This window comes from Phoxinus phoxinus, assembly GCF_949152265.1.
Source record: "Phoxinus phoxinus genome assembly, chromosome: 4".
Taxonomy (NCBI): Eukaryota; Metazoa; Chordata; class Actinopteri; order Cypriniformes; family Leuciscidae; genus Phoxinus; species Phoxinus phoxinus.
In genome coordinates this window covers 3,325,610-3,353,151 of record NC_136879.1, presented here as the reverse complement: position 1 = coordinate 3,353,151, position 27,542 = coordinate 3,325,610, and the positions used below count along the sequence as shown (strand labels likewise).

The 27,542-nt window shown below is 46.2% G+C and overlaps 2 protein-coding genes and 1 long non-coding RNA gene across 3 annotated transcripts in view; all 3 read left to right on the top strand.

The window, feature by feature from the left end:
* The window catches only part of LOC306997308, a 413,102-nt gene that overhangs the window by 207,797 nt on the left and 177,763 nt on the right, over positions 1-27,542 (top strand). The window lies entirely within an intron of this gene.
* Positions 12,290-14,892, top strand: LOC306996822 (uncharacterized protein; the record flags this gene model as incomplete). The annotated part of the gene is made up of 6 exons (XM_079609724.1): positions 12,290-12,900; positions 12,981-13,276; positions 13,385-13,554; positions 13,653-13,907; positions 13,987-14,301; positions 14,398-14,892. The coding sequence occupies 6 exons, from the start codon at positions 12,290-12,292 to the stop codon at positions 14,767-14,769; spliced, it is 2,019 nt and encodes a 672-aa protein (XP_079465850.1). The 3' UTR covers positions 14,770-14,892.
* Positions 21,441-22,950, top strand: LOC306997655 (uncharacterized protein). The gene is made up of 6 exons (XM_079611015.1): positions 21,441-21,536; positions 21,663-21,775; positions 21,882-22,018; positions 22,173-22,374; positions 22,470-22,710; positions 22,817-22,950. Exons 2-5 carry the CDS (start codon positions 21,761-21,763, stop codon positions 22,479-22,481), a joined length of 366 nt encoding a protein of 121 aa, XP_079467141.1. The 5' UTR covers positions 21,441-21,536; positions 21,663-21,760; the 3' UTR covers positions 22,482-22,710; positions 22,817-22,950.

Sequence of the window (27,542 nt, the reverse complement as noted above, 5' to 3'; positions counted from 1 at the left end):
AGTTCCATTGATCAGGTCAATTCCAACTCAATGGCGATTCAGTTCATTTTAATGAGTGTCCATTTTGCAAAGTTTATTCATTATGAAACAAACTTTTGTGATCCCATCCAACGGTGTCACTATAATCAGACTGAATTTTATTTTCCGAATATTAATTGTCTTTCAAGCCCCAACTGAGCAAGATACAGTGTCTAGGAACCCAAACTCCATCACTTGACAGTAGTGGAGAATAAAACCATGGGAAAGACCAGGCTCAGTCAGAGAGCCAGTTTCTCTGGAAGAAATGAACAAACACACCGTGATTTATGACTCCAGGCTGCATCACAAATCAGTCGTTTTGTGGACCTATATTATGCAGGTTTTTGAGTAAAGCTTGCTGCTTGGAGACCAGGCGCCTCATTTATAAAACTGTGCGTAGGATCCTTACTAAAAGTGTGCGTGCACCCGAAAGCCAAAAATGGCGTACGCAAAAAAATATTCAGACTTATAAAACCGTGCGTACGCCAGAACCTGCGCAGGATTCACTTTATAAATCCCACTCAGCGGAAGATTGTGCGCACATGCGTCTCCTCCCCGAAATAACCATATATGAGCTTACAACGCCTCGTTTTACTATGCATATCCTCATCTGCATATCATTTGCATTTGATTATTCATCCACGTGATAACATGTTTAACGGTACAAGACAAATACGGATGTGCCGTCACATTACATGAATAAAAATCATTTAGTAGCCTGTCCTTGCCTTGTTTTTGAATAAATCAAATAGTGTAAAATACATTTCAGAGAAAGTTTTTCTCAATCTTTTCCACTGGCCAAATTGTATTTTTAATTTATTTATATGTTGAATGGCAACAGATATACCTTGTTGTGCATTATTTGCACAAAACTATTTTCTTGGAACCTCAAACTCTCCCTTCAACGTCAACAGCTGCAAAGTCCCATAGTCTTCTTGTATTTTACCAAATTATGGAGTGGAAAGGGGGAAGTGAACATATGGACCCAAAAGACTGGGGGTGGCATGTTTTGGATGGGAGATTTTTACCAATAATGACTGATCAGCCTTGCGGCACCACCAGAAATACTACATGTAGTCCGCTGTAGTAGCAAGAAAGACTGCAGCACAAAGAGATGCACATGTAAAAAACATGGACTCACTGCCATTTGCGGAAAATGTCGTGGTACTAGCTGCACAAACTCACAGTTGCCTGATTTATCAGATGAATATGACCAAGAGGGGAAGAACTAAGCAAAGAACAAACCAGGAACTGATATAGGGGGTGCCAGAACCAAGAGCCACAGAGAAGGGGTCGAGGATCCAGGCTGGATAAAAAATAAAAAAACTTGTCGTGGTGGGGAGGTTTGTGTGCCTTCGTGACCCTGAAGACATACCGGCTGGGGTTATATCCCTGGCAGGTACTACCAAGCCAGGCAGTTTTCAGGACAGAGGCCAGTCTAAAAGCAACATTGCCATCACTCATTGGCAGTTGGATGATTGGATGAAGATTGAGCCAATGTATTTGTCATAGATATAAATGGTGTTTCTGCCTATGCAAATCAGGACTTATTCAATAAGTTTGGAGCTCATGTGCATATTCAAATTAATTTCAAAATAAACTTGTTATACAAAAAAAAAAGTTACTTTTCATGTATACTTTTACTATGTAAAGTTTTATTGTGGTAGGAGTAAAGGAAAAAATAAAGCGTATTTTGGGCATATTCGATTAGTGTAACTCATTGAAATATTAAAATTCCTTTTCAAAGAAACTTCTAATACAAAATGTTTTACTTTTCACATAGATTTACATTGTGTAAAGGTTCATTTTGATAGTAATAAAGGAAAAAAATAGCCCCATTGGGGTGTTTTGTTGTCTCTCCTTATTGGCATTTGGCACACATCTTGGATTGATGAGAATTAAACATTTCCTCAACTAGGATTTCTTAGGACTTTTAGTATGTTGTTCTGTGAACCTCATAGAAATGATCTAAGTTGCAAAAAAATGTTTTACAATTAGTCTTTGTTCTTCATCTTATTACTTTGCCTGGACTAAAAGGCAGCAGAAGAGAGTAGCCATTGATGTAATTTTTTAATTCCGTCATTTATGTTGATGTCACAGGTCGAGGTGGGCCAAGCCAGACTGCACCCACCCCTAGACCAGGATCACCCTGAGGAGCGTATCAAAAGAGGAGGCAGGAGACAGGAATAAAAAGAATGACAGGCTTTATTAAATATAAAAACAATTTGAAAATCCTAATCTAAAATTCCTCTTCCTTCCTCTTCCCAGGAATCCAAGGCAAGTGGGGGTCAGGCTCACTTCCTTCTGGCGCTGGTGCCAACTCGCAGTGGTAGGTACTGAACAGGTGGGTATCGCAGGTAAGTAAATGAGTCAGGCTTACTTCCTTCTGGCGCTGGTGCCAACTCACAGTGGTAGGTACTGCACGGGTGGAAATCGCAGGTAAGTAAATGAGTCAGGCTTACTTCCTTCTGGCGCTGGTGCCAACTCACAGTGGTAGGTACTGAACAGGTGGGTATCACAGGTGAGTAGGTGGATCAGGGCTCACAGGAGTTGTAAGGGCGGGCACTTCGCACCATACAGGTGGGTTTCAGGGCTACAGCAGACTCAAGTCGCAAGCGGAGCGGGGCTTTGGCTGGCCCAGACAGAATCAACACTTCAAATAGAGGTGAATAGCTCTCACATGGGGGGCAGGAGACAGAGTCAATAGCTGAACAGGGCTTTCACTGGAGCAGACAGCACACAAACTTCAAGCAGAGGTAAACAGTTCTCACGTGTGTTGTAGGGGACAAAGTCACAAGCTGAGTGACGTTCGCTGGAACAGACGGAATCAACACTTCAAATAGAGGTGAACAGCTCTCACATTGGTGGTAGGAGACAGAGTCATAAGCTGAGCAGGGCTTTCACTGGAACAGACAGCACACAAACTTCAAGCAGAGGTAAACAGTTCTCACGTGGGTTGCAGGGGACAAAGTCACAAGCTGAGCGACGTTCACTGGAACAGACGGAATCAACACTTCAAATAGAGGTGAACAGCTCTCACATAGGTGGCAGGAGACAAAGTCATAAGCTGAGCAGGGCTCTCACTGGGACAGACAGCATAAACTTCAAGCAGAGGTAAACAGTTCTCACGTGTGTTGTAGGGGACAAAGTCACAAGCTGAGCGACGTTCACTGGAACAGACGGAATCAACACTTCAAATAGAGGTGAACAGCTCTCACATGGGTGGCAGGAGACAAAGTCATAAGCTGAGCAGGGCTCTCACTGGGACAGACAGCATAAACTTCAAGCAGAGGTAAACAGTTCTCACGTGTGTTGCAGGGGACAGAGTCACAAGCTGAGCCGGGCTTTCACTGGGACAGACAGCATACAAACTTCAAGCAGAGGTAACCAGTTCTCACGTGTAGTGTGCACACGGGGGCTTTTCCTTCTGACATCCAACAGGTGACTGCAATCGATCTTGCTAGACTCTTATGATGGACGGTAGACCAGCATAACACATGGGGAGTGCCCGGCGATAAAAGGTAAATCTTCCACACACACACGACAGTCCAATTCCAAACGTGCAACGTGATGGGAAACGTCAATTTCAGCACTACAAATCCACTCTTCAAGTGTAAAGTCAGGCCAACACTCACCCAGAGGTCTCGATCTGAAGAGCCGATGATAGTCAGAGTTGGGACAGATGCGGTGAATAATTTCCTCACCACTACAAGCGGCTTCACTTCGCTGGTTTCAATGGCCGAGGGGGAGGCTAGAGATCGACAAGGAATCAGTCTATTTCACTCAGTGCGATGTATACCACGTGATCCAAGCACTTCAAACCAGTATCCAATTTAGTGTAGAAAACATGCGTTTATGAGATTCAATTTGTCAATCACTCATCTCACTCTTTCCCAGTCCAGACGACGAATTCCACTCTTCAAAACTGCCCTCGGATCCCACAAGCAACACTCCGCTTCTTTCACGATGGTCCTTCAGCTGCAACACTCCACAAACATTTCCCAACAGGAGAGAACCACACCAGATCGCCGGGGGAAGACAAAGAAACAACCACACAACGCGGAGGGAGAACACACAGGAAGAATCGACAACCTTGCTATGGCCTCTGTACTTCCTTTTTATAGGGTTGCCCCGCCTCCATAATCCTCTCACAGATCGCCACATCAGACCCTCCGCACCAGATGTCAATCGGCCAATCAGTGCCGTTATGGAAACATACCGCGCAACCCGGAAGTGGGCCGGTGTTACAGTAACACCGTTCCGGGCGGAACACAATTCCAGCGGGAACTCAGTTCCGCTTTGCTTTCGTCACCTCGTGACATTGACGCTTAATATAATTTCTGTGTTCTCACTGTTATACAGTAGGGGACGCTATTAAACATCTTCTGAAAGAGTTCTGAATCTCCATCAAAACACATGTGAAGAAGCAGAAACAAGTGATATCATATGTGTAAGCAGAGGCATATGTAAAATGACAAGATCATAAAACATTAAACAGCATTTAAATCAAAACTAACGTTACTGAATGAAAATGTCAACCCAGGGATGAACTAAAGGACTGATAAGCTTTGGGGGTGTTGATGGACTCTGTTTTTTCATCATCGCTCTGAATCTGATCTGGATGTAGTCGTCGGCAAAAATGTTGTTAAAATGTTTTTTTTTTGTTTTTTTTTATGAATCGAACCCACATTCAAATTTTTACTAAAAACAAGAATGCATGAAGCAAGAATAAAATGGGTTATTAGTTTTAAACCAGAGGGAAGTTCTTTCTTTTTATATATTTCATATATAACGATATTCGTACAACAAAATATTCTGGGGGTCATGAACTTTTTGTGAAAATTATAAAAAATGCTGCCGGTAGTTGGCGACTTTTTTCAAAAATACTGAAAGAATTAAAATTGGTTAAAGAAAAAAAAAACACGAAGTAAGAGCAACAGCTGTTACTATAAGCACATCTACATGCACATTGTGCAGCTACACACACATCCAGAATAAGAAAAACTTTTATCATAACAGCGAAAATTATGAACAAATGTTTAGTGATTTTTAAACATTTAGAACAGTACGTTGCTTGTCATTTTTTTCTATATTAAATGTATATATATATATATATATATAAAAAAAAATTATACTATTAACAAATTACTTCAGTACTTAAACAGGGTTGTCAACTCTCGCACATCTTGTCAACTCTCGCACATCTGCCGTGATACTCACACGCAAGAAATGTCACGCCAAAATCCATTTTTCTTCCCTCTCAATCCGTTAATTTTCTGTTGATGACTAGACTAGATCACAGTGTATTAATGACAGGAGAGGACTTTAAGGCCCACAGCTCTAACATCTGCCTACAACGTTCTTACTGCGGTATTCTCTGATCGCTGATTCAATGAAACCCTTGCACCTGATCCGTCAGTTGCGTGTGAGACGTTCAGAGCAAAGGTTCAGAGAGCGCTGATGCGCGTTTGAAAGTTTGGATGACAATCGAGGTAAGCAGATAATAAAATGGTGCTTGTCACTACAGACGTAGCCTTGCCTAATCAGTCTGTGTGCCGAGAGTACAGACTTCAACTACAGTTGCAAACGTTGTCTGACGTGCGTTATGTGGGCTAGCTAATTGCTCAATAAAAATAGGCTTATGGTACAAATTACGTTTTGGCAAATCGGGCAAGTGGCATTTCCCCCCAAATAATCAAAGGTTGCCCAGATTGTGTTGAGCCTGCCACACTCAAATGCAGATACTGAGCAAAGCTTTTCAGTTATTGGCCTAAACAAGACTGACACCAGGAACAGACTGACACTTGATGAGTCATCAATCATGACATCAATCATGAGCAGCCTTGAACCCTGCTTCAGATACCAGCTCCTGCAGAGGTAGTGAAGCAGCCAAACACCACTGTGATCAACAGGCCTAATGTGTGAAACGTGTGTTGTGGTTCCCTTTCGAAGGGAACTCAACAATACGTCATTGACGCTTTGGGGAACGCCTCAGACGTGACAGGTGTCTGAAATCAAATATCAACTCACAGCAATCATGCTGACCGGCAACAGCCCGTGCATCATCAGCTTGAATGGTGAGCGCGCAACCTGGATGTATAAAAAGGGCGCCTTAAAACCGTAACAACATCCTTTTCGTCTTCAGGGACTGTTTTGTCTGTCTTTAGAATATCTTTTTGAAAAATGAAACGTGCAGAGAAGAGGAATACTTTCCGCAAGTGTGCTGACCCGTGTCGCAGATATCTGACACCGGAAGATTCACACGATCTGTGCGTTTTCTGCCTGGGAGAAGAGCACGTGCGGGAGGTTCTCGAGGGAGCTTCGCTCCGCTCTCGTCTCGCACGGCTTCTGAACCCCACGGTCCCGCTCGGGCTGAGGCTCAGCGACGCTTGAGATCGTGGGGCTCTCAGAGGGAGCTGGCAGATCAGCTGGAGAGGGGCGTTAACATCGCAGATGATCTGTCAGCTGACGAGGGTGAGTTGCAGGTCGATGTAGACGTTCTGTCTCTTTCTGACAGATCTGCAACTGGTTCTCTTCGGGCCAGGCAGGAGTCGGCTGCTGATGATGTTGGTTTTGTTGAGACTGAACCATCTCAGCCCTCTTGCTCAGTGTACCCTGAGATTTGGTGGACGTTATGGGGCGCGCCACCAACAGACTGCAGCTTCAGTGGAGGCGCGTTCGGGAGGAACCTACTCGTGGTATTTTGGATGATCGGCTCCTCCCCACCCGTAAGCCACCGGCTCGGACGAGCCTTCCATTCCTTCCAGATCTCCACTCTGAGATTGAGAAGGCATGGAAGAACCCGTTCTCTGCACGCCTCTTTCTTCATCAGCGGGCTAGTTTCGCTGCTGTGGAGGGGGCCGCAGAGCACGGGTACGTGTCGATGCCGCCAGTGGACGAGACGTTAGCCAACTATCTCGCCTCTGGTCGGTCATCGTCACTGGGAGCTCCGTCCCTGCCATCTAAGCCGCTCAAAACAACATCACGCTTGAATGGCAGGGCGTACACGGCAGCAGGTCAGGCAGGTGCGGTTCTGCACACCCTCGCGGCCCTTCAGGCTTACCAGGGGGCCGGCTTGTCCCCTGACGCGGTCGCAGAGCTGCGCCGCACCACGGATTTGGCTCTCCGGGCCACCAAGCAGTCAGCTGTGCCCATCGGTCATTCGATGGCGGCTATGGTGGCCACAGAGAGGCATCTGTGGCTCAACCAGGCTGACATCGGGGAGAAAGAAAAAACCTTTCTCCTTGATTCGCCGGTTTCGCCTTCCGAGCTTTTTGGACCCTCCGTCGAGACGGTGGTCGATAAGTTCAGGGAGGCGAGGGTGCGCTCTGCGGCGTTTAAGAGCTGTATACCGCGGCGGTCCTCGGCCCAGCCCAGGCAGGCGGGAGGGCCTGGTCCGTCGTGGTCTGAGGATCACAGACAGACTCAGAGGGCCAGTGTCACTTCCCGTGCACCCCCTCCTCCGGCGAGAGGGAGCAGGGCGCGCAGGAGGCGTAACTCCCGCGGGAGGCAGGATCTCAGGGATGTGATCCAGAGGAAGCATTCTCAGACAGAACGTTGAGAACATTACATCCCTGGGTCTTGTCTCCTAAACACCATCGCTCCCAGGCTCCTCCTACATCAGGCCTGGGGCGGGGCCAATGATGAATTCAAGAATTTTCTGATGGCCCGCTTCAGCTTGGGCTATAGGAGCGCCTTCCCTAGCTTGCAAAGTTCGTTCGTCCCCATGACCGCCCGTGTGACCACGAACGGCCTGTTCGTCCACCGCCAACCTAAGTGACGGCCCGTGGCCCCGCCCACTGACCACGAACAGCCTATTCGTCCCACTGACCGCCTAAGTGACCACGAACAGCCTATTCGTCCCACTGACCGCCTATGTGACCACGATCAGCCTATTCGTCCCACTGACCGCCTATGTGACCACGAACAGCCTGTTCGTCCACGGCCCATCTAAGTGACGGCCCGTGGACCCGCCCACTGACCACGAGCAGCCTATTCGTCCCACTGACCGCCTATGTGACCACGAACAGCCTATTCGTCCCACTGACCGCCTATGTGACCATGAACAGCCTATTCGTCCCACTGACCGCCTATTTGACCACGAACAGCCTGTTTGTCCACGGGCTATCTAAGTGACAGCCTGTGGACCAGCCCACTGACCACGAACAGCCTATTAGTCCCACTGACCACCTATGTGACCACGAACAGCCTATTCGTCCCACTGACCGCCTATGTGACCATGAACAGCCTATTCATCCCACTGACCGCCTATTTGACCACGAACAGCCTGTTTGTCCACGGGCTATCTAAGTGACAGCCTGTGGACCAGCCCACTGACCACGAACAGCCTATTAGTCCCACTGACCACCTATGTGACCACGAACAGCCTATTTGTCCCACTGACCGCCTATGTGACCACGAACAGCCTGTTTGTCCACGGGCTATCTAAGTGACAGCCTGTGGACCAGCCCACTGACCACGAACAGCCTATTCATCCCACTGACCGCCTATGTGACCACGAACGGCCTATTCGTCCACAGGCAATCTAAGTGACAGCCTGTGGACCAGCCCACTGACCACGAACAGCCTATTCATCCCACTGACCACCTATATGACCACGAACGGCCTATTAGTCCATGGCCAATCTAAGTGACAGCCTGTGGACCAGCCCACTGACCACGAACAGCCTATTACTCCCACTGACCACCTATATGACCACGAACGGCCTGTTCATCCATGGCCAATCTAAGTTACAGCCTGTGGACCAGCCCACTGACCACGAACGGCCTATTCGTCCACAGGCAATCTAAGTGACAGCCTGTGGACCAGCCCACTGACCACGAACAGCCTATTCATCCCACTGACCACCTATATGACCACGAACGGCTTATTAGTCCATGGCCAATCTAAGTGACAGCCCGTGGACCCGCTCACTGACCACGAACAGCCTATTCGTCCCACTGACCGCCTATGTGACCACGAACGGCCTGTTGGGCACGGGAAGGGCCCACCTGTAACTTATTTGACAGGGTCCCTATAAGCTCTCCTTGGTCAATGCATTAATAGGTCATAATTGTAATGATATTTTTAAGGAGTAGCTATGGGTCAATGCACAGGAAACACCATATAAAAAAGTTTATGTAGTTTAAAAGTTTATTCCCTGAAATAGCTCATAAAAATGATGAATGTGCATACAAATACATTGTCCACGGCAAGCTAGTTAAACAAGCTATAGTTGGTATGTTTTGGTGAAATAGATGAGAGAGACAAAACCATGATTTAAAATGTTTAATTATTTAAAGCTTGATTTGACAACATTTATTATTTATAAAATTAGAAAACGAACAACACACAGAACAGATTATATTTAAAAACATGATATATAAAAGGACATGATATAAATATAAAATATAATATAAAACTATGACATAAAATAATTAAACTATATACATTTACACATTTACAACTATTTACAAGAAAAGCAGGTCACTGAGATCTACGGTGCACAATTCAGTGCTCTCCTGTCGAACTTGGCAAATGAAAAAAGGAAAAGGGAAACAAAGAAAAACAATTAACAATCAAATAAATAACACAACAACAAAACTTGGTTTCATGCATGTACACTTATCACCTATTACTTACCTTGTGGACCTGAAGAGACCTGTTGACTGGTATCAATTTGTTGGAATAATTCGTCTAAGAAGAACAAATAAAGGTTAATTTTCTTTAAATTAATGTGCTGTTCATGGAAAAAACGAACAGCCTATTCGTCCCACTGACCACCTATGTGACCCCGAACGGCCTGTTTGTCCACAGGCAATCTAAGTGACAGCCCGTGGACCCGCCCACTGACCACGAACAGCCTATTCGTCCCACTGACCGCCTATGTGACCACGAACGGCCTGTTTGTCCACAGACAATCTAAGTGACAGCCCGTGGACCCGCCCACTGACCACGAACAGCCTATTCGTCCCACTGACCGCCTATGTGACCACGAACGGCCTGTTTGTTAGGCAATCTAACAAAATTGTCTAAGAATAACAAATAAATGTTAATTTTCAATTAATGTGCTGTTCATGGAAAAAACAATACAGTACAAGTTTAAAAATTGTTCACCTGATACCTACCGAGGCTTGTGACTTCCGTCTGGGGCTTGCTGCTCTCCATAAGAAGGTCTACAATAAAAAAAGTTATTAATGTATTGTTATTGTATAAACAATATAGCATAATTGCATGTTGATCACTTACCCAGAAAGCTTGGAGCCCCATCCATTTCAAACTCTTCTACAATAAACACACACACACACACACACACACACAAACAGACTCAATAGTTTGTTCAACATTTTGTAAAAAGATATGTTATATTCCCATTGCAAAAAATCATTCAAAACCTACCCAGCAACTGAAGGCACTCTTCTGGAATGGCAAGGGGGCTCTCAACAGGGCCATCCAGAGCTGACAGGACTGGAGGGTCAAGTTGTTGCCTGTCCTTTATAATTTGAAGTTGTTCTTCAGCTACCTTTTGGTGCAATTGTTTGGTCAACAACTTGACCATTTTTCCCTGAAGAGAGAGTTTTATTCAAAACATTTTTTAAATGAATTCACAAAAAATAAGTATGCTAGTTTGAGATTATACTTACTGTCAGCTCTGGATGGCCCGATTGAAAGTGCCGCTCCACATTCTCATAAGTTATTCCACACTGTGGGGACCTTATGTTGCGGAGCTTGATTCTCCCCCTTGCCAGTCGCAGTAACACCTGTCGCTCCTCCGGATCCTCTATTTTATGCTGCGACCGGAGGTGATGGCGCAAGTGCTTAATCTTGGCCGGGCACAGAGGACAAGTCAGCAGCATCTTTAAAAAATGGAAACAAAGTTAGTTCACATAGGTGGGCAGAGAAAGGGCCCACCTGTAACTTATTTGATGGGACCTCTTTAGGCTGTCCGTGGTCAATGCATTAATAGGTCATAATTCATAAAACATAGGCTGAAATATTCTCAAAATATCACTTTGTAAATTACCTTGTCGAAGGGCTCCGTTTCTGTTGAATATTTCGACCAGCTGCTTTCACCGTCTTTTAAAAATGAAGTTTGAGCGTTAGGGGCGCTTTTTACATATTCCAAAAATAATAGCATTTTCAAAAAATATTTTAAACAAGAACATGTATTAATAACAGGAATAAAATGACATATTAGCATTAAAATGGCATGACCACGGACAGCTTACAGGGACCCTGTCAAATAAGTTACAGGTGGGCAGAGAAAGGGCCCACCTGTAACTTATTTGACGGGACCTCTTTAGGCTGTCCGTGGTCAATGCATTAATAGGTCATAATTCATAAAACATAGGCTGAAATATTCTCAAAATATCACTTTGTAAATTACCTTGTCGAAGGGCTCCGTTTCTGTTGAATATTTCGACCAGCTGCTTTCACCGTCTTTTAAAAATGAAGTTTGAGGGTTAGGGGCGCTTTTTACATTCACTAATAGCATTTTCAAAAAATACATTAAACAAAAACATGTATTAATAACAGGAAAAAAAATGACATGCATTATTATAATTAATACTACCTGTCCATGGAAAGCTTTTTTAGGTCACGTCAAACAAGTTACAAGTGTCACTCACAGGCTTTCCGTGGACAGGGCATTTGCGAGTCATATTTTAATGCTTTCATAACAGGTTATAACAGGTATAATTTTTTATTTCATTTTTATTTACAATGAAACATTCATCTTAAAATAAAATAAATATTATTAAAATAATTATTAAAATAAAAACTGTAATTCCAACCTGTAATGTTTCCAGTCGTACCACGGAAAGCCTATTAAGCTGTAGGTGGGACGATCCACTCCATTTACAGGTAAGGGTACAGTAAAGAACTTGAAATTGCACTCCATTTACAGGTAAGCGTACAGTAAATTACTTGAAATTGCACTCCATATACAGGTAAGCGTACAGTAAATTACTTTAAATTGCAGTCCATTTACAGGTAAGCGTACAGTAAATTACTTTAAATTGCACTCCATTTACAGGTAAGCTTACAGTAAATTACTTTAAATTGCAGTCCATTTACAGGTAAGCGTACAGTAAATAACTTCAAATTGCAGTCCATTTGCAGGTAAGCGCACAGTAAATTACTCTAAATCGCACTCCGTTTACAGGTAAGTGTACAGTTAGAGGCTCTAGGCAGCGAGTCGACCCTAGTCACTCCACACTGGACCACCGAACGAGACAGTCCGCGAGCTCGCCGTCTCCAGTCTAGTTTAAAGATGCCAGTGGAAACGTGCCCGCTGTGTTTGCGTTCGTACGCCCGCCTCGGCCAGCACCTGGTCACCGTGCACAGTGTGAAGAACCCGGAGGAGAGGAAGCTGCTCCTGGCCATGGAGTCGGGGCGAGTGAACGCCCGTGCAGGCCTCTGCCCGATTCCGGCGTGCGGGAAATTCTCAAACCGGCTCGACCGCCACATCCGTACCCACTCTGAGATCTCGGTGGGGGTGCAGGACGAAGCACTCCGCTTCTGCAAGAGGAGGGTGTGTCTGGCCAAGCTGACTGCCCTGAGGGCCTCCGACCCGGCCGTACCGATGGTGTCCACCCTCGACCTGGAGCAGACCCAGCTCATGGAGGAGGATGCGCCTATGCCCCAAGACCCAGAGGACCTGGAGGAGGAGGAGTGCGTCAACCCGGGCTGCCAAAGACATAAGGAGCTCCTCAGAACGCAGGTGGGCGACCTGAACAGGCAGGTCGACACCCTCAGCGAGACACTCAGGATGGTCACCAGGCGTTATAGAATCCTGAAGAGGAGGTCGACCTCCTTGGGCTCGGCCCGAATCGGGCAGGTGGCCGACTTCCGCTTCCTAAACGACACGGCCAGGATACACAGGTGAGTAACTTTGTCCTCCCGTCGTAGGCTCGGTTTGAAAATAATCTATCGCCTTTGTAACCATGTTTGTCTTCTTGCAGTTGGATCAGCTCCCTTCGACAGGCCAAGATGGCGGTCACCACCATTCAGCACTACGTGCTGAACGTCGGCTACTTCATGCGGTTCCTTGCCGAAACCCCTCCGCAGTCCTGCCGCCTATCCGGCAAAGCCCTGGTCGGCCTTCGTAGGGAGATGGGGAGTCTGAGGAAGTCCCTCAAGAGGGGCGTGTTCGTCCACCAGACCGCGGTCAAGGAGGGAAAGGAGACAAACATAATTAGCAAGGCCACCCTTTTGAGGTGCCGGGAGCTTGCGGCCAAGGCCATCCCCGAGCTGTTGAGTAAGTTGTCTTTTTACCTTCTCCCCGACTCGAGGTACTCACCTGTTGCCGAACTGACGTTTGAACCTTGACGTTGTGCTTCTCCCCCCCCCCCCTTTTTGTCTTTAGCCCTCCTGGAGGAGGAGCCCGTCCAGAAGAACCTGTGGCGCTTTTACGGGCACTTTGCGGCGCTGCTCTCCTGTGTTTACGGCCACAGAGGGGGCGTTTTTCAAAATATCTTATTGCAGGAGGTTCTGGGGGCCCGCAAATCCTCGTCGGAGAAGGCGCACCTCATCAATGTGAACGTCTGACTTTTATCTGTCGTGTGCCTTATTTGTTTGTCGCCTCCCCTGAGTAACAGGTGTGCGTTTTTTCTCTCTCCCTTGTGTGTCCGCAGGTTGCTCATCACAAGACAAACATGGCTTTCGGGTCGGCCCAGATCCTACTGACTGATGAGGAGTTTGGGTGGGTGCAGCGGTTCCTCAGTGTGAAGGACCAGCTGCCGGGCGGACCCACGGCCAAGTACTTGTTCTTCACCTCCTCCCAGAACCCCTGCAAGAATCTGAACAATTACTTCCAGGAGGCCTGGAAGTCCATGGACCTTCCCGGCTGCCCCACCTTCACCGACGTCCGGACGTCCATTGCCAGTCACGTAAGTGTATTTCGGGTGTTCCGGCGGTCTTCCCTGGCGGAGCATTGGTTTTGACTTTTCTCTGCCTCTGTCTTTCCAGATCAAGTTCAGCCACACCAATGACGACCGGGTGAAGCTCTCGAAGTTCATGTGCCACGACACGCGGACGGCCGACAAATTCTACGTGGCCAACTTGACCCCTTCGCAGGCCATGGAGCACCGCAGGCTCTTCGACGCCGCCCTGGAGGGTCCGGAGAGGGGCTCCCCGTCGAAGGAGCCGTCCTCGGGGAAGCGACCGCTTAAGGCAAGAGCTCCCAAGTCCCCGGAAGAGGAGCTCTCGTCGGGCAGCACCACTCCCGAGAGGACTCGCCTGGAGTACCAGGAGTCTGGGACGTCCAGCCCCGAGTCCAGCGACGTAAGTTGGCTTCCTTTGACTGCAGCGTCATAACCGTTTGCAACATCACGTTCGATCGCTCACCCTGTCTTTGTCTGTGTGTATTTGTTTCACCAGCACGAGGAGGAGGCCTCGGAGAAGGGCGGGTCGGAGGGAGAAGCAGTGGCAGGGTCGGAGGGAGAAGCAGTGGCAGGGTCGGAGGGAGAAGCAGTGGCAGGGTCGGAGGGAGAAGCTGAGGGATCCCCACGAGAGCAGGAGCCACAGGGACCGAGCACCCCCCCAAGGAAGTATCCGAACCGGAGGGGCAAGGCGACGGCGCTGCTGACTCCCTTGAAGTCGCTGGCCTCGAGCCAGAAGCACGTTTCGCCACTAAAGGTGAAGAAGGCCGTCTTTTCCCCGAGCTCCACCACGCTTGTCGGCATGAGCCGCCGAAAAAAGGCCACTGAGCGAGTAAGGAAGGCCATGAAGAACCGGCGACAAAAGAGATAGGTGCCGCGTTCATTTTTTGCTCCCTTTTTTGAGCTCGAGTTCCAGTGTTCCAGTGTTTGTTTTTTGAGATACTTTTCTTTTTTTCATCTCACGTTCTAGTGTTCGTTTTTTGAGAGACTTTATTTTGTTCCATCCTGTTCCAGTGTTCATTTTTTGAGAGACTTTTTTTTGAACGACATATCAGGAGGTCGAGTCACTAGACCTCAGGGATCATTTTTTTGCAACCCTTGTTCAAGTTTCTCTCACAGGCCTCTTGCACTCGTAGTGAACTCATAGACTGACATACATTCTTGAGGGGTCAAACTGAAAACACGCTTGGAACCGATCTAGAACCACGAAACTCTGGATCTAGAACCGGGGGCCCCTGTACTACCGCCGTGTCGAATTTGGGGTCGCTGCGACCTTCCGACCCCTCTCGGCCCATGTTTATGTGAAGTCCCACGTGCAACTTGTTCCATGGGGCTGTTGGTGGCCAATTACCGCGAAAAAAAGTCAGAGGGCCGCGGAACTCTAGAACCCGTCCCCGGGGCCCGCGACGGGACGCATACGTCAGTTTCGGGACGATCGGGCGTTTCTTTCAAACCGTTTTGCTGAAACGCCTACTTAGAACTGATCTAGAACCACGAAACTCTGGATCTAGAACCGGGGGCCCCAGGACTACCGCCGTGTCGAATTTGGGGTTGCTGCGACCTTCCGGCCCCTCTTGGCCCCTGTTTATGTGACGTCCCACGTGCAACTTGTTCCATGGGGCTGTTGGTGGCCAATTAGCGCGATAAAAGGTCCGAGGGACACGGAACTCTAGAACCCGTCCCAGGGGCCCGTGGCGGGACGCATACGTCAGTTTCGGGCTGATCGGACCTTCCTGTCCACCCTTCACCGAGCACATGGTCCCGTTAATGGAGGCCCTCTTGCACTCATAAGAAAGACATATGGCCAAAGTGAAGCAAAGTGAGGAGAATTTTGCGCTGCAAAAACACACACTTGGAACCGATCTAGAACCCTGCGATCCGGGATCTAGAACCGGGGGCCCCTCGACTACCAGGGTGGCGAATTTGGAGGCGCTGCGACCTTTCGACCCCCGTAATTCCGCCCGCCCACGTGCAACTTGTTCAGTGCAAATTTCACAGGCGCTTCCTGGTTAAGGGGGTCTTTTTTCGGCCAAACGGGCAGCTTCGGACGCGGAACTCTGGGACCCGTACCGGGGGCCCGTGGCGGGACGTGCGTGTCGATATCGGGGCAATCGGACCACCGTCCACGAAGTACCTGTGAAATCGCATTGAATAGGTTGCACGTGTCACCGGACCTCGTTCGGCCCCTGGAGGTGCTAGGGGCCCGAAACTTCACAGAAAGCTGCGTCGCACGGCCCCCGACAACATACAGAGAGGGGAACGTCTGCGCGCGCAAGAAAACCACTCGTTGCCCAGTGTCCACAGAACACCTATGAAAATCAATGGGTTAAGTTGTACGTGGGACGCTTTGCCATTTGGCCCCCGGGGGCCCTGGCGGCCCCAAACTTGATCCGCCTGCAGTCACTGGGGCCCAGAAAGACCCTTGTGGATGGAGAAAGCTGAACCATGCGTGGATCAGGCCGAACCGCTGAAACACACAATTGGGATCAACGTAGGACCTTGAAACTAAGGATCCCGCCCTGGGGTCCACTGGGCTACCCTCGTACCGAATTTCGAGGCCCTGTGACTTTTCGGCACAGAGTTAGAGATACAGTGACTTGAGACAAAAAACAGGTGGTCAAGGGGCAGAAAAGGCACTCCGTGGTACTGAGGAGGACTGTGGTGAAGTTTAGGCACATTGTGGCAATGAAGGAGAGGATAGGTGGTTAGGGGTCAAAACAGGCACTTCCGTGGCACTGAGGAAGACTGTGGTGAAGTTTAGGCACTTTGTGGCAATGGAGAAGGTGATAGGTGGTTAGTGGTCAAAATAGGCACTTCGTGGCACTGAGGAAGACTATGGTGAAGTTTAGGTGGTTAGGGGACCCCATAGGCACTCCGTGGCAATGTAGAAGAGGATAGGTGGTTAGGGGTCAAAATAGGCACTTCGTGGTACTGAGGAAGACTACGGTGAAGTTTAGGTGGTTAGGGGACCCCATAGGCACTTCGTGGCAATGGAGAAGAGGATAGGTGGTTAGGGGCCAAAATAGGCACTTCGTGGACGATGAGGAAGACTATGGTGAAGTTTAGGTGGTCAGGGGACCCCATAGGTACTTCGTGGCGATGAAGGAGAAAATAGGTGGTTAGGGGTCAAAATAGGCTTTCCCTGGTACTGAGGAGGACTCTGGTGAAGAGTAGGTGGTTGGCGGACCCCAAAAGCACTTGGTGGACCCCCACGTAGTGCGCTGGTGCCCCCAGAGGCGTCCACAGAGGGCCTATGTTAATATATGGTAATTCTGGCCACTTTATATGCGATTTTAGAAAACGTCCACGGCACCACTGAAATGACAGCTCGTGTCGTCCATTTCGAGCATGCGGACCTCGGAGTGTCGGAGCTGACAATGGCAACTTAAATGAATGGGAAAATTCCCACGAACAGCCTAGGTTCCCTTACGTTACTCCCTATAACCACAGAGAAATTAATCAAAACGCTTTAGGTGCGTCTCTAACACCAGCCCAGCTGCGTCACGTAGGCTAATGTTATACCATTCATTGATTGTGTTATACGTACTGCTGGCAGAATTATATATACATAAACATATGTAAATTCATCCCCAATCTTTAAGATGTTTAGAGTAGAATTTGATTGCTTTATCTGCTTTGTCTGGTCACTCCTTCCTTCCCTGTGACCGTTCCTTTGCCACGCTGGACAAGAGGCGTAAGGTGTCCACACTCCTAGCGATGTCGCCGAGATGATCTGTGGAGCCAGGCAGCAGCATCCAATTCAAGTAATTGAGATGAAATGTGCGGACTTCAGGCAGCTCCCTGATGCAACATTAAAGCGACCACCTGGCTTCCTAATCACATCCATGATGTGGTTGAAAGTGACAGGTAAAAAACTAAAGAGTTGGTTTTCTGAGATTAACAGTGTTGGGGATATGTGCATGAAAAAATTATCTTTATTGAATTTCTTGTTGAATGAATTGAATTTCAGCTGCTGATCCATGGTGTGTCCACACAAAAGGAAGCCACAGCCTCTACGAGGGATGGAAGACCTGGCTGATCACCAAACAAAGGAAGAATCAACCACCTCCAGCTCCCTTGTTCTTCACCACGTATGCTCGTGCTTACAATGACCCTCTGCCCATCAAGAAGAAGAAGAACTGTGACCTAATGAAAATGCTAGCCTACATGCCAGCGGAGGCCCAAGAATTTTTTGTTCATTGTAGTCATTGTAGTCAATACAGAAGTCATTGTATTGTTCATTGTTCGTACTGTATTGTCCGTGTTTTTGTTCTGTGATTTACGTTGGCAAAAAATTTAATAAATTGAAAGAAAGAAATGCTTAATATTTTCTTTAATGTTCTGTTACTGTATTAAAACTAAGATAGTAGATAAATGGTTTAAAGTGATATGATGAATTGGACTTATACTGTTATTCCACATTAACTGGACATATACTGTTCTTCCACATTCCAGAAATGTAAATTACTCTTTTTATTTTTAAGATTGATACTAAAAAAAACTTATCTCATTAGAATTGGGAAGCTTTTGTTGTCTATCTTCAAGTAAAAAAAAAAAAAAAAAATTATAATCAAGAGTCCAAATAAAAAAAAATGTATTATTCACATTTTGAAAATATGGACTTATATGGTTCTTCGTCTCATACACACAAATGACTGCATGCGCGAATTAATGGAGACATTGTGCGCCGTCATTTTGCATCCTCCCAGTCACAGCTCTAATTCACAGATACTCGCTGCACTCTTTACCATCTTTCACTGGATTTCGCTCGCGCTCGGTCCCACATACAGCTTTCATCTACAGATCTGTGAGCAGTGCATGTGTGAGCTCTCCTCAGGACAGCAGACTGGTGTTCACGTGAGCAGATGACAGTTTTCTATCGAACAGTCTTGAGTCAAACCGCTCAAGCCATTGATAAAGTTGGCATGTCATTGCGTGGGCACTATGAAATAAAACGCTTTCATTACGTGGAAACGTGCCGTTATTTTCTTTAAGATAAGATAATGAAGTTTTGCGGAAATGGGTCATACCATTGAGGTTGACCCAAGCGTTGGATCCATCACATGTGCTGCAGGGGTGTATCACTGTTGCTGAATTGTTCTTCAGTTCTGCATCACATCTGTTTCAAGTCCAACTTGACCACTTTTCTTTGTTTATTTCAATACAACTCTCATTGGCCCAAGCACTTCTACTATTTGTAGAATCCGCCTACAAATGTCAAATGTCAGATATTTGTACTCCTGGAGTGAATACTAATTGCACCTTCTTTTGACCACAGGAGTTGTTGCCACCAAAGCCTTTGCCATGGGCTCCATCGTTTGTGATTACCATGGCAAGGTAATCAGAGGAGCAGAGGGCCGGAAGTTGGTCGAGACCATCAAGGGTGACATGGGCTACCTTTTCTTTTTCCATGCTGCTGGTCTGGACCTCTGCGTGGATGCTGAAACTTTTCCGTGCGAGTGTCACCCAACAGAAAACACCATGGGCCGGAAGATCAACCAATTCCTCCAAGAGAGCAAACCTGATGAATGATGATCATCCACTGCATGATGAACTTCCCTGAAGGACAGAGGGATGTCATCCTGTTCCAGGCAAAGAGAGACATTCGTTTGTGCGAGGAGCTGCTGTTTGACTACGGCGTCAAGCGCAAGTCTTTTCGAGGAGAAGCAATGACCCTCGACTGGCTGGATGACTGAACTCTCTATCTATCTATCTCACTCTCTCTCTCTCTCTCTTTGATATATTTATCTCTCTCTCATTTATTTATTTATCATTCAGATTAAATATCTAGAATGCCAGTCTATCTATCTCTCTCTATATATATATATTTTGGCTGTGCATAGCTGTTTCTGAGTTCTTACTGATCACAATCAAGATGGCCCATCAATATGATAATTTTGGTTTGAAAATGCCCCAATATTCTTGTAGATGGCCAATTATTCATGTAGATGGCCAACTAAGTGGTTTAAAATCATCCTGTAATGGGCCTATTCAGGTCAAGTTATCACCTGGTCCGAGAAAAAGGGGCGGGATCAGTGGTCAATAAAGATGAGGGTCAGAGCCACAAGTCTCTCAGTTCTTCAAGAACAGGCTGAAGACAACACTTCTTCCTGCACTCTCTGCTTGAACCAGCTTTTTCATCTTTGAAGAATGGCTCCAAAGTGGTACAATTTCAGATCATTTGATATACCAGTAGCTTTATATGATAAGTCTTGCTGGACAAGGGTCACTTTAGGCCTCTGTTTTAAGAATTATCTGTCTTCATTCATTTTCACATTTGTAAGATTTGGTGTGTCTGCTTTGTCTCACAGCCAGAAATCCGACGGTCGCATTGTTCACTGCTTGCTGTGTGAAAAGCCACAGGAGATGCTGAGTAGGGTTTGCATGAAAAAGATTACACCCGAAGAAGGTCTGGAGGAGGCGAAGAGAGCCAATGAGTCTGCCAAGGTGTGGACACAGCAAGCCAGGAACTGGGACTACACGGAGATGGTGAAACGTTACCCCCACAGACCGTCCAGGCTGGCTCTTCTGGAAGAGCTGCGCCAAAGAAACTTTTTTGTGGCTAATGCTCCTAACCAGGCAGACCTGGAGTCTGAAGAGCCGTCCATCAGCACAGCTGCCGTTCTTACAGCCAGTGAACCTTCTGGAGCAGCCGGTTGCAGCTCTGAAGCGGCTGGTGGCATCTTGGTGGCGGAGGATAGCAGCTCCGAAGGCAGCACCACCGATCCAAGCGACCGAACATGGCAAAAGTAAGTTCTAAACCTTACACACATCAGTGCAGAATCTGTGAACAAACTGTAAGGTTGCTTTGAGCTCATTTTCTTCTGTCTGTATTTTTTTCAGAGATCAATCGCAGTACAGCACAAGTGTCAGTGTCAAGATGACGCAAATGGGGCTCTACGAAAAGTTCCCTGCAGAAGAGGCCATGCTGACAGACTTTAAGGGCTACTTAATCAACACCCTGCAGGTCCCAAGCTGCCAGCAGGAGGTAAGATATATCCCATTTGCGTTTCTTTTTAGTATGTTCCGTATTGCTCTTTGTAACTGGAAATGTTTTAATATATAGTAGCACAGCACATGTAGAGCAGCTATTAACGTTCCATAAAAAGAAGGGAACTCAGATAAAAACAGCTTTAGGGGTGTCTGTGTGTGGCTGGCTGGTGTGTGGCTTTTCGTCTCACTGCATCATCTCACACTTCTCTTTTTCTTTCATCACAGGTAGACAACGTATCCAGGATGCTGAGGTTCATCCAGCCAAGTGGGGATGAAGTCAGCTAAAACAAGGTCAGTTGCTAATCTGCTTTCCATTTGTTTTTCTTTATTGACTTCCGCCATGTTGATAGTACTTATGTGCTGGCTGTACATCTGGGGTTATGTGAAACAGACGTGTGTAATTCTCCACCGCATTGTTGTCTTGTATGTCATTCTAGGTATGAACGGTTCCAAGAGGGTGAGAAGAGCCTTCAGGAGTGCCAGGCAGTCCTCCGGAAGGCCAAGAAAGACATGCTGTCCATTTATGGGAGGCTGCTCGAAGGTGACTACGTGGCGTCAGAGGAAAAGACCATGTTCCGCTACTACTGTGAAGCAATCTTGATCCTCGGTCACTTCCAGAGACCAGGAGCGGTGGAGGGATTAACAGTAAGTGTTAATACCTCAGTTTTCGTTGGGGCATCATCCTAAACAGATTATATTAGGTAGTCTGCGAAGAGGACGTTTACGTCAGTTATTCACTCGGTGTGTTTTTTGTTTTGTTTTTGTTTTCAGACAGCAGAGTGGGATGACAAAGAATTCTGGTGGAAAGCTGTGCGTGGCTGTAAGCGAACACAAGACAGCGACAATGCAGATCGCCGTTTGCCCTCACTATGGAGGAGGCAGCAGTAAGTAAACTTTGAACAGGCTAAATTGCCTTACCATGAAATAACATGGTAACACCAGCAATGAACCAACAGATATTAACTTTTTAAATTTTTTTTGTCTCTGCAGAGTCTGGACGCATACTACACCTGGATCCGCCCATACTCCATCCGGCAGGATGTAGACAATGCAAACAGGTTTTTTGTTTCGACATTGGGCACGAAGATTAGGAGTGCAACCAATGACCTCTCTCGTCTGCACGTACAGTAAGTATTAACAGCAGTCCATAAGACCAAAAATTATCTGTTCGATTAGCATTCAACTAATTACGGATTTGTGCTTTTATTAAACGGATCAGCCTCTAGAAAATGATATAATTAAAGTTTGGGAGTTTCATCTGATATTTCTGCCCCATTGCAGCTACAAACTGCCCAACATCAAGAGCCAGCAGATACGCAGGACCGTGGAGACAGATGTGGCTGCCAACTTCACAGAGGAGCAGAAGGCTTCTGTGGCCCACTACATGACCCATTCGACTACTGTGACAAACCAGCACTACCGGATGAAAACCCTGGACACTGTTGTGGCCACTTCAAACCTGCTCAGCTCCCTGACACGATATGTGATTATCTGAAACAGTTATAATCATAATGTCTCTCAACACTCATCCATCAGTTTGTCAGTGTGGGTAACCTTGAAACCTTTTCAATGTTGCAGCTCCTCTTCTGACGACTCTGGCGAAGAGGGGGCACCCGGGCAGAGAAGCGAAGGCGAGTGGAAGAAGAGGTGGGCAGCCCAACCCCGGACATTGACGTTTTCCTACAGGCCTTCCCTGTAGAAATCAATGGCCACCCACCCAACAAGACCCAGAGAGAAAAAGCTTGGTTCCCCACCGACAGGGTCTTCTATGACAAGTGGAGAGCTCTGCTGTACGGCAAGCGGGAGCAACATATTTTGTGTAAGTGTAGATACTTTCTTTGCCAATGATTAGATTTGCTCCAACAGAAACATTTAGATCTCGTGTGTGAACCTGAATTTTAATTTAAATGTTCTCTTTTTAACAGTAAAATGCTCAAGATGTGCCCCAACTGCAGCGAAGGTGGCTAAAGTCATAGAGGCAGAGGGGTGGACGGCCAATTGTCCTTGTCCGGAGCACATCATCGCAAAGTGGAGGCTGCTCAGCAGAGCACAGGCGGAGAGTGACCCGGCCATCATCAGGGGTGTGACCAGGCAGAAATGGCCGGGTCTGGCTGTGAAGGACTTTGGGGAGCAGAAAGGTATGTACAAATGTCTTATGAGCACAGTAAAATCCATCAAAAAAAAAAAAAGAATATAACAACATCATGAACAGTACATTAATGACTCCCTCTTTTTGACCACAGGAGTTGTTGCAATCAAGGCCTTCGGGAAGGGCTCCATCCTGTGTGATTTCCACGGAAAGGTGATCACAGGCGCTGAGGGCAGGGAGATGATGGCAGAGATGCAGGACGAGCGGGCAACCTGTTTTTCTTCAAACATGGCCCTGACGAAGTCTGCATCGATGCGCAGACCTTTCCCTGTGAGTGCCACCCTTCTCTGGAAACCACAGGGAGAATGATTAAGCACTCCAAGAAGAACTACAATGTGCAGCCACGCCACTGCATACTGAAGCTTCAGGGAGGAGACAGGCACGTTCTGCTCTTTCAGGCCACCAAGGACATTGCAAAAGATGAGAAGATCCGCTTCGACCACGGCATCAAGAAGAGGTCTTTTTGTGGGGAGGAAGAGGAGCTGCAGTGGCTGGACGTCTGATTTGACGACTCGACATGCTTAACTAACTGTATTTTTTATGTACATTTCTGAAATGTATTTCTACAAAGCTGCTATATTTCTTTACCGTTTTAAAAATAAGATTCCCTTAATCCATTGATTAATTTATTTTATACCCTTTATTTATATTGTGCTTTACAATACAGATTGTTTCAAAACAACTAAGCTTTACTGAATGACCGAGCCTATAGGAGCAGAACTGCAGTTGTGATACAACTAATTGTAGCCCTGAATCCCCCCTTTCCATCAAGGCCAAACACATTAATTTAGCACAAAGGGAAAGGTAATATTAATCATTACAATATACCCAAATCAGGCAGTATTTTGCAGTTTTTGGGTGATACCAGGTTAACATCTTGCACATGGGATTCAGTCTTAGCCTCTACTCACCGAAGAGGGCAGATTGGCTGTTGACCTATTTGATACCTGTTGTCTCAGGCTGCGAACAACACAACGCTTTGAGCTTTGCCTCATTAAACGGCACAACATGACCTTTTCGGTGATATAAGGCTCACTCTGATTGGACTTTTTTTTAAGGAACAATAAACTAATTTGTACAGACAGATGTACCAGAAAAAACTGCAGGCCCTAAAACAGGCTCAACTGTACATCTCCTCTTTCACTTTCTGAACAAGACACAGTAAAATAATTCACATATTTGAAATCTGCAAGGGTTAAGCTTTATTTGGATGTAAAATAGATGAAAATAACTTTGGATTTGGCTCATTTACAAACACAATGGTGAGAATAGGTCCACAACAAAGCTCTGAATGACCTCGAAAAGGCCTCATTTGACCCCTGTTCTCGAGCCTATAGGAGACTCAGAACTTCAGTTGTGATACAACAAATTGTAGCCTCGCCGGCCTTCCTGGATACGAGCTCCCACATTCTATGGTCGTCAGGTCACAGGCCTCACTAGGCCTTCCTGAATATAGAATGATGAAGTACATGCACCTCGACTTCATTAAACCCATGCTTATGGTAAGTCACACGACTGAACGTCTTGTGTACTTTCTAAAATCCATTGTTTATGGTAAGGGTCATGTGCTGTACGCTTCGGTCCCTTCCTTTGTGGCTGACACCGTGGTCTTTCACTTTGGGTCCCACTCTAGATGTGTCCTGTTGTCAAAGTATGCTACAACGGACATCTTTCTCTAGCCAACTTCCACATTTGGTGGTTATCAGGTAAGACTCTCCAGGCCTTCCTGAGCATGAGCTCCCACATGCGTTGGTCGCCAGGTTAGAGGCCTTACTGAATTCAGAATGGCTAAGCAACCGCACTTTCGTTTCGTGTACTTTCTAAAAATCCATATTTATGGTAAGGGTTATGCGCTGTCCGCTTCATCCCCTTTTTTTACGTGGCTCAGACTCTGGTTCTTCACCTTCGGTCCCACTCTAGATGCGTCGTCTGTCATAAGGTATTATGACAGGCGCATCCCTTTCAAGTAGGGGTGTAACGATTCACTCGTTTTCTCGATGCATCGATTACAAATCCTGACGATGCATATGCATCGATCTTGAAACTTGAATTTTGAATCGTTTATTTCGGTCAATCATCGATTTAAAATGCTAAGAATCGAATTAATTACGATTCTGTAGCGATTCAGTGCTTTAAATATATATAAACATTAAATGACTGCATGCGCGAATTAATGGAGACATTGTGCGCCGTCATTTCACGTCCTCCCAGTCCCAGCTCTAATTCACAGATACTCGCTGCACTCTTTACCATCTTTCAATGGATTTCGCTCGCGCTCGGTCCCACATACAGCTCTCATCTACAGATCTGTGAGCAGTGCATGTGTGAGCTCTCCTCAGGACAGCACACTGGTGTTCACGTGAGCAGATGACAGTTTTCTATCGAACAGTCTTGAGTCAAACCGCTCAAGCCATTGATAAAGTTGGCATGTCATTGCGTGGGCACTATGAAATAAAACGCTTTCATTACGTGGAAACGTGCCGTTATTTTCTTTAAGATAAGATAATGAAGTTTTACGGAAATGGGTCATACCATTGAGATTACCAGTCCTGAGCAGGTAAAGTAAAACCCCACTTATTCAAGGGCGCGCATTTATTACATGGAAAGAGCAAACGCATAATAGGTGTCTAAAATGCATACCCACGATTCCAATGAATCATGAATAATACATTTAATTTAACTTAATGTCGTTAAACTGAATGTACGAAGGAAACAGCTGAAATAACTACAACATTAATAACACAGAAATAAGTGCGCGTGGTTGATCTATCAATCAGATGCGCTTTAAAGTTGCGTTCGTAATCGTTAATATAGCAAAAGTAGACACCCGGCACGTTTTCTTTCAGAATCATAAGGAGAATGTTCAGTATAAAGAGAACAAAGAGGGCTTTTCTTACTATTCCATAAGGAAAAGTTAGTTAAAGGACAAGTTCGGTATTTTACACTTAAAGCCCAGTTTACAGATCGTATCTGATGAAATAGAACTGTTAAGATTAAAGTTTGGACACATGCTCCTGTCCCGAGAATTTTAGGTTTATTTCGCTTTCCTCCCCCACCTCCACAATGGTTGTCTATGTGCACTGGAAGATTCCTTCCTAAAAACACATTCAACTTTCATTTACGAAGACGTGAAACTCACCGAGTGGTCAGGGGTGTTCACTGATACGGTCCCAAAAAAAAAAAATCGCTGAAAAAGATGCATTCCAACAGGTTTTATCGTAGTTTTTGTCCAACTCCATTGACTTGTATTGAATGTGCTGTGTGAGGTACGGTATTACTCCGCCGCTTCTTCTTCTGCTTCTTCTGTATATTCAATGTAATGCCAGCGGTTTGCTTGCAATTGGCAAAGGTGCATTATCGCCACCAACTGGGCTGGAGTGTCTATTATTCAAGCTCTCAACGGTAGAATCACGGGTGTGACGCGTTTGGCAAAATAGGTCCACAAAAGCGAATGAAACCTAAAATTCTCGGGACAGCAGCGTGTGTCCAAATTTTAATCTTAACCGTTCTATTTCATCAGATACGATCTGAAAACAGGGCTTTAAGTGTAAAATACCGAACTTGTCCTTTAAGGTTTAGTTGGGAAAGTTCATGCTATTTTTAGTCTCGCCATGGAAGGATGTATACCAGGAACACTTTACGGTTGTGTATCCCTTAAAACTATCCTACACAATAGTTAGCATGAACTAACAATACTTTTAAAACCTTTTTAAATCTTGGCTTATGTACATATACAAATGCTTATGTATAGGCTATTGAACTATTTTTTTTAATAGTAATAGATTCATTAAAACTAACATGAACTAACATTAACAATGAACAAAATGTTGTTACTTTTTTTTATTTGTCCTCACTCTCTGACCCCCCCAGCCCCCAGCCCCCCACCACCCGACGGCCGCTGTGTAATTCACACCCTGGCTAAGACGACCCATTGGGGGAAGCATTTAAATAATCCTATGAATGTATATAAAATAATGAAGAATCGAATTAATCGAATCACATCGAATTTTCATGTGAATCGGCTCGAATCGAATCGTTCTGAATTAGCAAGAATCGTTCTTGAATCGAATCGAAAACCTATGAATCGTGAATCGAATCGATTCGCTGTCTACCCAAAAATTTACAGCCCTACTTTCAAGCTTTATCCCACATTCTGTGGTTACAGGCCTCATTAGGCCTTTCTGTAGGTAGCCCCACATTGTGTGACTGTCAGGTTACAGGCCTCTCCGGCCTTCCTGAATGTGAGCTCCCACTTACTGTGGTCACCAGGTTCAGGCCTTCCTGAGTATGAGCTCCCACATGCTGTGGTCGCCAGGTTAGAGGCCTCACCAGGCCTTCCTGGATTCGGAATGGCTAAGCATACGCACTTTCGTTTCACAATACGTCTCCCTGCCATGCCTCGGGGCCTGCCTGCAATAGTCCCTGAAGACGATAGGATGTTGTTACGGTTTCAAGGCGCCCTTTTTATACATCCAGGTTGCGCGCTCATCATTCAAGCTGAT